We start from the raw sequence: 9,709 nt of genomic DNA on the forward strand, positions 1-9,709 counted from the left end.
ACCCAGGCTGAGCAGGCTCTGTGCCATCATCTCCATGTTCCGGGAGAGCTGTAACGGAGGCCGGCGACGTCAGGACGACAGTGCGGTTTTTAGTTTTTTTATTATCTGGCGTAAAGGATTTCGTCGCAGATGGCAAGCGCGCACATTCCTGCCGATTCAGGGGCGAACATGAGTGGGGACACTAGCCGCGCGATCCGAGATCCTCCCCTCTCGGAACGGACTAGTTCAGCACAGACTGCTGCAGTTCCGCCGGGGAGATGACGTCCTATGTCCTCGCACTGACGCGCCCCCAATTGCATGTGTGCCGCGAGATAACTTGTCTGCCGCGGGCATATCTGAGTTTCTGGTATTACGGTACTGTATGGCGCAAAGAATCTGACCCGGCTCTATCTGACGTCGCACAGTTTAAGGGTAGTTCGTGGCATCCGTACTGCCCCATCGGACAATGCATGCTCATAGCTCCAGGAAGCAGATCAGATCAGCGGCACCTGGTGAGGTTGGGCAGTTCGTGCGAACACCGACACATGCAGGGTAAGTTCAACGGATCATGCTGGCCAAAGATCACGTTTTATTGCACTGAGTTCTTTCGAATGTGCTTATGGTTTGCGAGCAGCTCCCTCCCTCAGTCGAGAGGCTCGACGAGGAGGGAAAACCGAATGATATCTGGTAAAAAGGCCTACCGCTCCACCCAAGCTATCTAAGTGGGACATTGACCGCAATCATCTCCGGCACGGCAACGGACGCTCTAGGCCGAGGGGGGGGGGGGGTGCCGGCACACTCACCACCTTGTAGAAGAAGCAGCCGACGGGCAGCTCGTCCTCGCGGCCGGGGCAGTCGTAGGCGCCGTCGCAGATGCTGGACATGCCGACGCAGCTCCATTCGCCGCCAGTGTCCGGAGAGGGACAGAAGAACTGTTCCTCGCCGCTCGGCGAGAGCTGACATTCTGCAACGACAGGGAACGGTCACGGCCCGCGCTCAGCGCGTACACGGATTGTCTCGACCGCGCTCAGAGCGACAGGTACTGTCAAGTGCCGCGCTCAGAGCTGACACGAACTGTCACGGGCCGCGCTCAGAGCGACAGCAACTGTCACGGCCGCGCTCAGAGCGACACGAACTGTCACGGCCCGCGCTCAGAGCGAGACCAGGCGGATACACGAGCAGAGCGACGGCGGGCGGTACAAGGTCAAGACCGGGTCAATAGCTGGCAGGGAAGCTCAAGATCGGGATCAAGAGTCGCAGAGAAGTTCAAGACCGGATCGAGAGCAACAGGGAAGCTCAAGACCGGATCGAGGGCGGCGGGAAGCCTCAAAACCGGATCGAGGGCTGGGCGTGTTAGTCGAAATCAAGCTCGTGAAGGTCGGGTCACAAACGAACCAGTCCGAAACACGTGTGCCGAGTAGACTGGTGCCGCTGCTGCAGGTGCCCGGAAACTGCGCGTGAGGTGACAGCGTGCGAGACAGTCTCCTTGGTGTATGGTCAGAAGCGCACTGTATTGGAGGATGTGTCACTTGGGGATAAGGTTGAAAGTCCGGCGTAAAACCGATGCCTCGGAATCGACACGGACTGTCACGACGCTTCGGAATCGGATCACTCCAGCTTTTGGAAGGAGATGAGACACTTGCGAGATTGGTTTTGAGATAATAGGTAAAACAGGATTATCTTAAAAGCAACCGATTTCAAACACCACCAACAAGAAGCCGGTGTAGAAATGACGAATGGCTATGGAAGGCATGCATTCCATTTAATTACATTTTTCAATGGCAGTACATTTTTGGACTTGGGAGCATCACTTTATCATTTTGGCCAAATGACGCTGTGAAATAATCACAGTCATATGTTCATAGTTAAGCTAAAACAGGCAAATGCTTCATATCTGTTTATGTATATATATATATATATATATATATATATATATATATATATATATATATATGTATACATATATATATATATATATATATATATATATATATATTTACCTATATGAGATAAAAAAACAATGTTTGCTCAGAAGAAAAATATTTTCATACTGGAGTAGCGAACTATTGATTCCTTTGGACTGCTTGGTCTTAAATGTGTGCGCAAAGTTGTTTTTAATGTAGTGTATACATTTGGGCTCATCATACTATTCGTTCCCAACTATTTTAAAACGTTGCGTTGGCCAAAAATACCGTAACGCAAAAGAGTGAGACCATGTAGCACGATACAGCTTCCGACAGTCTCCGACGGTCAAGGGACATGATCCCACCTGCACATCCGCCCGCTCGCTCTGCACCACATCCTCCCTCCCCTCCCGGCCGGGCCAAGCCACCGGCGTAATCACCTCCGCCGCGCAGCCAGCGCTGGTACTCGTCGTGGGTGCGCGCCCGGTCGGCTCTTCCTGCCGCGCCGGCTGCGGCGCAGACGTCCGCTCCGTCCGCCCGGCTCGGCGGCGGCCGTCCAGCGCTCCTGAGCGCGCGGGGTGGGCGCGCCGCGGCCGCGGCTGGCTCGGCCAGCGGCCCGGTCCAGCCGGAGCCGGCCGGCGGCCGCCGTCGTCAGCAGCAGCGCCAGCACCAGCACCACCACCTGGGGCCACCTCATGGCACGGGCACGGACGGGGACCGACTGACCAGCCGCCGCCGGCCGCGCCTTATATGCCGCCGGGGATGAGCGCCAGCGGCGAGTCACGACGGCGTCGGCGCGTCGGCGTCCGCCGGTCGACAGTGGGTGGGGGCGACGGGCCGGTCGAGCAGCTGACGCCAGGCTGGGATCGGCGCTGACACCGGGTCACAGGGGGGGGGGGGATGTCGGAAGCAGGAACCTCAGCCCGCCGCCGACGGGGATAGGCGAATAGGGAAGTGGCAGGTCATGGCGGGGAAAAGAAGAGAGCATAAGAACTTACAACGCCAAGCACTGATTACTAAAGATTATTGGACAGGCGCCGGTCACTGGTGCGCAGCCAATAAATATCATACCGATAGTTCGAGCAGCGGGAAAACACACGGTAACATTCAGTGAATGGTCGGAAAAAAAATAGCAATGAAACACCTTAAATCTAAGCGGTCTTACCACGTACCTATGAAGATTAGTGAACATATGTGATATTCAATGCACGGCTCTTGTGTATAACAAGGCTTTGAACCATATCAAATACTAATTAACATAACAAACGTGCAGCGCATTTACCACGTAGCCATGTGCATAGAGAGACCCTGTAAGCATTGCAAGCCGAAACAGCCATATGCTCTTGCGTTGGACACTTGAAACATAACCGGGCGCCAAACCCCACCGCCCACCACGGCACAGCGGCCATGCTACCCACACTACGTGACGGCCGCTGGGGCGTATGCCGGCGATTTCATGGCCTCCTGCCTGAAACAGAACATGGGCTTACGCATTCCTTTAGCTGAAAATGTGGAGTACGCTATTACAGCTACGCCCATCGCCTGTGGCAGACACTATTTTGGTGACTATCGACCTCGGAAGTCAAAGTCAGAAGTCAAGCTACAATAACACAATACCGATTACCTCTCAAATGAACCAATGGAAGATAACGAAAAGTAATGTCCATTTCAGTTAGCTGGGATTTTGGTGCTATGCGCAACAGAGGTTTACTTGCCTGGTAGTAAAGCCTTACACTTAATACTATGACGGTTATCGGCTGCCGAAAGTCCTTATTGCTACAGTGATGCAAACATGCCGAAATGCTGTCTTTAACGATTGTGTTCCACCAGAATAAATCCTTTATTGTATCGTATCCCATTTTGTTGGCTCACGAAAGGTGCTGAGCTCGTTGTTCAGCCGCACAGGGTATGAGGCCCAGGGCGGTCACATTGCTTGACCCGATTGGCATGGAAAGGTCAGCTGAAAACCACCAACGCTGCTCAAACAACACCCTGGGCGGCCGTGCTGAAGCATCACGTGAAAGGTAAAGCCCTTCGCAGTCCTGTCTTGGAAAGGCCAGAGGCAAAATTTTCTGTTAAACTGGACAACCACAGCCTGGGTGGTGGTGGTGGTTTTGGGAATGCGTAACAAGCTGCGCTTTCGTGAGAAGTAAGCATGGGTGTAGGAAGAGGGGAGGGGGGGGGGGGGGCAGGGAGACCATGGCCCATCCGCTTTTCAAGGGAGGCAGGAGTGTTAACTACCCCCCCCCCCCCACACACACCACGCTTTTCAGGTTAAGGTTGTGTTTAGCCTACTTTTTGCACTACATTAACACGCGCCCGCGCGGCCGGTTGGATACCCTTCGTTCGGATGGGGGTCAATTTGACCCCCCCCAGATATCGAGAACTATAAGAGCTAGAGACACCAAATACATAGAGTATGTTTGACCTGTATGTGAACTCACTTAAGTCAAAGTTTTGAGGTTCCTAGGTCATGACCTTGTGGTCAAATAAGGTCAAACAAGGTCAGTTTCCAGGTTGGTCATCAAAGTGCCCCCAGAACTTAGATAACTGTCTGTAAACAAAAGGCAATGCTCATAAAGGTCAGTGACCTTATTTGACCTTCTGAAGGCCACGGTGACCAAAATAATACAAGACTGCTCTGAGTTTGCGTTTGAATAAGCGACAAAAGCTTACGCTAGGCAGTATGTTCCCTAAAAACCAAATGTTGACGGGGTCATTTTAAGTCGATGACCTTTTCTGACTTCATAGAGTCCATGGAAAATGTAGATATGCGGTTCCTGCTATCAATAAAATTCGAAATGAGCACCAGAAACTATCCTATACGGCAAGCCCCTGGAGCAATAAGAAGGTTGTTTTGACCTTGGTCTGACCTTCATACTGACCTTAGGTCAACGCAATTTGCTCATTCAATTGTTGTGTTGTCTAAGAACGCATTTTCGAGATGCATGGTTTCATCTAACACTCCGTTGTTGCATCAGACTGAACGATTCCCCAGAAATTGACTTCACTAAAACTATTGCCTGACCTCTATAGGTCAGCCATCCTTTAGAGGTCAGGATGCTCATAGCGGACCAAACGATCCGCTATTCAGTTGTCTACAGCTGTGCAAAATTTGGGGGCGGCTACGCCGCGCTGTTCGGAAACCATTCTGGAAAACCTTTTGGGAGGTCAATTTGATCCCCCCCCCCACACCCGAGCGCGTGTTTAACATGCATACCGATTTACCCTAGTTTACCAACATCTTCCGCAAGATGTGCCAATCTTTTTCATTTGCTCATTGGTCATCGCTTAATGTCACAGGCGCAGGGCCGAATTCCACGCGGCCTTGGAGACTGCAACGCTGGGCGTCGAGGCTGTTGCTGCTGACTTGCGAGAACGCCGCTTAAAGCTATATTGCATAGTTGTTTATCAGTAATCAGTTATATATAATATCAGTAATATCAGTTCTGACCAAATCTTGAAAATTTTAAGAGGAACATGGATTAGCCATGTTAATGCAAACCCCATTTCATCTACAATCTATGTTCGGGGAGTCCTCGCTATTTTTGAAGAACACAGAAAAAACATGGAACTGGAGTCTATGTGACAATTATTGGAACACGGTGGCGATCAGGGATGTTGTTGCATCAGTGAAGGCTCCTGTGCTGATCCAGGGCCAACTGCGCGGGACAGAAGGCCTTCCCATGTCAGAAAGGGCAACAATGTGACATAATGTACTTTCTAATGGCCTTCGGATCGACCGGGAGATCCTCTGCGTGACGCCAGAATAACAGCCAGAAGACGCTTCGCGATGGGGCAGAATGGCCTTCCAGTCCTTGATCGGAAACGGTATTGTGCCCCTGGTGTTCTAGCTCAAGGGGCCTCTTGCCGGGAAGGATGTAAGTGGTTTCATTATTATTGAGTAGAGTGGGAGTCTCATTGTTGAATGGGGTGGGTCGAAGTGAAATAAAAAAGCCAACAAGGCCATCCCATGTTTCCCTGAAAGTGCTTCTTTCTTCCAGAATGGATTAGTGAAGCAAATTTACATTAAAAGGTTTGAGCATACCCGCCTTCACCTCGAGAGGCAAGGACAGCGATGGCCTGGGTCAGCTTCCGTAAAACCGAACAGCGTCCGCCACTGCAAGTGTCACAGGGCGGCGGACGCCGTGTTAATCTGTCCAGAAGGACAAATTAATAGTTACAGAAGCAAGAAAAAAGAGACTCTTCCTGTACTTTTTCAGTTCCACCACAAGATTTTAGCAGCACTTTGCGGTGCGTACAGGGCCAATCCGTTCGTATCATCAGTCTAAAAAATCGCATGCCTGAAATATACGCCTATACTGCCTTCTCAATGCAAGATTTGATGTCCTGAGGCGTTCAAAGGCACTTCCTTCAGGAACGTCATCATTTTCCTCCACCCGTTGGCCACGGTTCATATTAGCTGCTGGACCGACGCTGCGCGGCTACAGCAGCGAGAGCAGAGACAGCAGAGACTACAGCGCACGGCGTCAAATTTCCATGACTAAGATTTTGCGAGTGCGCATGTTCAAAAATTATGTTGCATACCTCGTATCATTACTCTGTTTAAGTGCTTTAAGGTAATAATTCCAGGAACATCATCATTTTCATCCACAGTGGGCCACGGCTAAAAGTGAGCCACTGGACTAATGCTTCTCCGACTATAGAGACTGCAACGCCTGGTGTCGAGGTTTTTGTCGCCGAGATTTGCGAGCGCGCATGTTGAACAGCCACGTTACATAAGCTGTATCACTGATCAATTCTGACTGAATATCCAACATTTTCAGACAAGCATGGCTTGGCTATGTCAAAACACGTTGTTGACCACCCGATCTACAACCCCATTTCCATCTTCAAATTTCGATCAGACATGTCTATCCACAATCTACCCTTCGCGATGTCCTATATGTCTGTGGAACTCAGATACAAAATTCTGCCAAGCCTTTGCATTCCACGGGTTTGGAAAAAGTCCACTGACATGAAGGGCGCCGGTGATTTAATCCGTACAGTCGTCCAACGCCTGGTTTCAGCAGTTTATTAACTTCAAATTGCAAACAGAATTGATCTCACGGTAGCTTCTGGTTTCTTTTCTGGTTACAAGGTAAAGATCAAGATAAAACGAGGAAAACCATGTCTTTTTTTAGCAGGTAAGCTATATCCGGGGATTTTTAGGGGGGGTGGGGTTTACACATAAGGGGAGCTTTTGTCAGCCCCTATGTTTCCCCTTGGCACGACTCCTGGTCACGCCCCTGCTTACACACAAAAGCAGATCAAGTCGTCTAAGTTGAATGATGGGAAATTAAATGTCCTTTTGGCCAATTCATGTCTAAGGCAGGTAGTTTCCCGGAGTTTTTTCTGCTGGTGGTGTGGTGTAAGGGAATATATTAGAGAAAAAGATGTCCATTGCAGGTATCCATTATATGCTTTACACACCAGTTAGTAGCATGCTGGTCCAGAAATATGCAGCAAAGCTGCCATACGATCAGTTCGCAGTCAGTCATGCGGGAGACAGAGCAAGCCGGGGGCAGTGGCCGCCAGACGAGGAATATATGACTGAAATGCCTTCATTATGTGGGTTGGTTTTAAAGGAGAATCTTCCACTTTTATGGCGTCTGCCACATGTTTTTTGGCAGGCTTTAAGCTTCCAAATTTGTTTCCGCCTAAAATGGCTGAGACAAGTCTTATCTCTTGAAAAGCAGCCATGCAAAATGAAGGTGCATAACAAAGATCTGTCGCACTTTGAGCCATCAATTCACTTTAAAAAATAATCACCAGCGTGTATCCAGTCAGTATTTTGGCATCTACAGTGTGGAGGCAGATGCCTCCTCAAGGACCCAAAATGCTTACCCGCTCGCGGAATTTCGTCTCCCCAGAAAAGACGATGTTGCAATGTTGAAATGAGCGAATGGTCTTGGGAAGCTGGATAGTCTTATTTTGCAGAAGGACATAGATAAGACGAGTATACAAAATTGTGCACCAGTGGGAAACAGCCCTAGATGCATATCTAGCAGAGCAGCCATGACATTTGAATAAAGAGCGAGAACAACCTTTGTCCTCAATCGCTCCTCCCTTGGTCATCGGGCTTGCTTTGCAGAAAAAGTTCCTGAAGTAATCCCTGAGCTTGACCTCCCCTCCACACTTTTGAAATGTTCTTATGTCTATGGAAGTAAGTCAGTTATAATGATACAATATCGATAAGCTCTAAATCAATCAATGCAAATTATCGGCAAAGTGCTGACCCTTCAGTTTTGTTGAGACTTTGCCAGGATGTGCTCAGCCCACAGCAAGGCTCCGAATTGGAAGACGTCTGCGTTGAGAGACAGGTGTGTAAAAATCGTTCTAGGTGGTTAGCAGCTTACACCATCCGCGTGGCGGTACCAATTTTCGAGGACCTCGTCCGTATTGAAGGCAAAGTCCAAAGTGAGTCGTGTTTCTTGCAATGGACATATTAATGGCGACAAACAGTCATATGAACTTTGCCGCAACTCTGGCGACAGTTTTGACGACAGCTTTTTACACACTCGCGCCATTTTCTGAAATGTCATGTCGCCTGTTTGGATCGCCCGGCCAAAACCAATGGGCCCAGAAATCACTTCGCAATGCATGCTACACGCTACCGTCGATAGCACCCAAAAGAAACTTGTCATGATAGCATACCATCGCTTGCGCGCGTGCATCGTGTCACAAATTCACTCCTCAGTTTCTCACTGTTTGGTTTGAGCACGGATTAGCATGCAAGAGACGATAGACCCGCTTGGCTAGACGTCTGTTGGGATTGTGGGAAAGGTCGACGATGTAGTTAGGCACTTCTTCAGTCAATCAATTTATTGTTTCATTTCATCGCTCCCTGAGCTAGAAAGGATGGAGATACAAATCCTCTTCTACACATGGTGAGGGAGGATTTGTATATATGTAACGGGACACCATGCATCGATTGGGACAGTTTTCATTAAAATGTGACCCAACCACTTACGTGATGTACAAAAAATTGAGCGCCTGCGGCCACGTCGGTAAAAACGCCAACTTTGGTCTGGGTACCATGGTGTTAATCACTTACAGCTGAATACAATACAGCAGTGGCCGCTGGCTGCTCGTCCTTCCCGACTCATAGTCGTGTGCTGGAAACGAGCTACAGAACAGACTAGGGAGGCTATCCTGAACATTAAAAACAGAAACACCATTAACTGATGGGACAGCATTAATACAAATCGGAGTAAAACGCTAACATAGCGCACTCAGGAACCTTGCTGCTGGTCATTCAGCCAAGCCGCTGAGACGCCAAACTTTAGAGCGGCACAGAGCGACCGCAGTAAATGATTAAAAACATGCAAAGATAATAGATAAGAGAGAAACAATAGCCTTTTTCTTCGCGGAAAAAATACAGGAGAATGCACGGATAGATACGTTGATATTACGGCAACATGCCTTTATCGAAACGAATAGCAACAGTATCAAGACAAGTCTGCAAGTAGTGATATAAGGTATCAGTATTACTACTGATATTCGTTTCGATAAAGGCATGTTGTCGAAATATCAACGCATCTATCTCTCCATTCTCCTCATTTTTCTACGAAGGATAAGGCTATTACTAGTGTCTATCTATATGCATAATGTTCCTCGCAAATGCACTTAACATCTTACTTATTATATATCATGAGCGCTCTTCAGATGACAAAGCTGAGATTTAACGTTCCGGGAGGTACTCGTTAAAAGACGATATCATTAAACATTGGTTATGTTGGCAAAAGGTGGCACTTCAAATTTTGCCCATGGCCGCAAGGTCTACTCGTGACCTTGAGCGTCGAAGTCGGTCGACGCTCACGCAT

General features: G+C 49.0%; 1 protein-coding gene across 1 annotated transcript in view; it reads right to left on the reverse strand.

Annotated features, from left to right (window-relative positions):
* LOC119100154 (mitogen-activated protein kinase kinase kinase nsy-1-like) overlaps positions 1–9,709 on the reverse strand; it is a 30,994-nt gene extending 21,285 nt beyond the window's left edge. The window contains 3 exon segments of the mRNA XM_037223264.1: positions 3–48; positions 783–943; positions 9,706–9,709. Coding sequence (XP_037079159.1) covers positions 3–48; positions 783–943; positions 9,706–9,709 — 211 coding nt within the window.

Source organism: Pollicipes pollicipes, unplaced genomic scaffold, assembly GCF_011947565.3.
Source record: "Pollicipes pollicipes isolate AB1234 unplaced genomic scaffold, Ppol_2.1 Scaffold_4881;HRSCAF=5763_pilon_pilon_pilon, whole genome shotgun sequence".
NCBI classification, from domain to species: domain Eukaryota; kingdom Metazoa; phylum Arthropoda; class Thecostraca; order Pollicipedomorpha; family Pollicipedidae; genus Pollicipes; species Pollicipes pollicipes.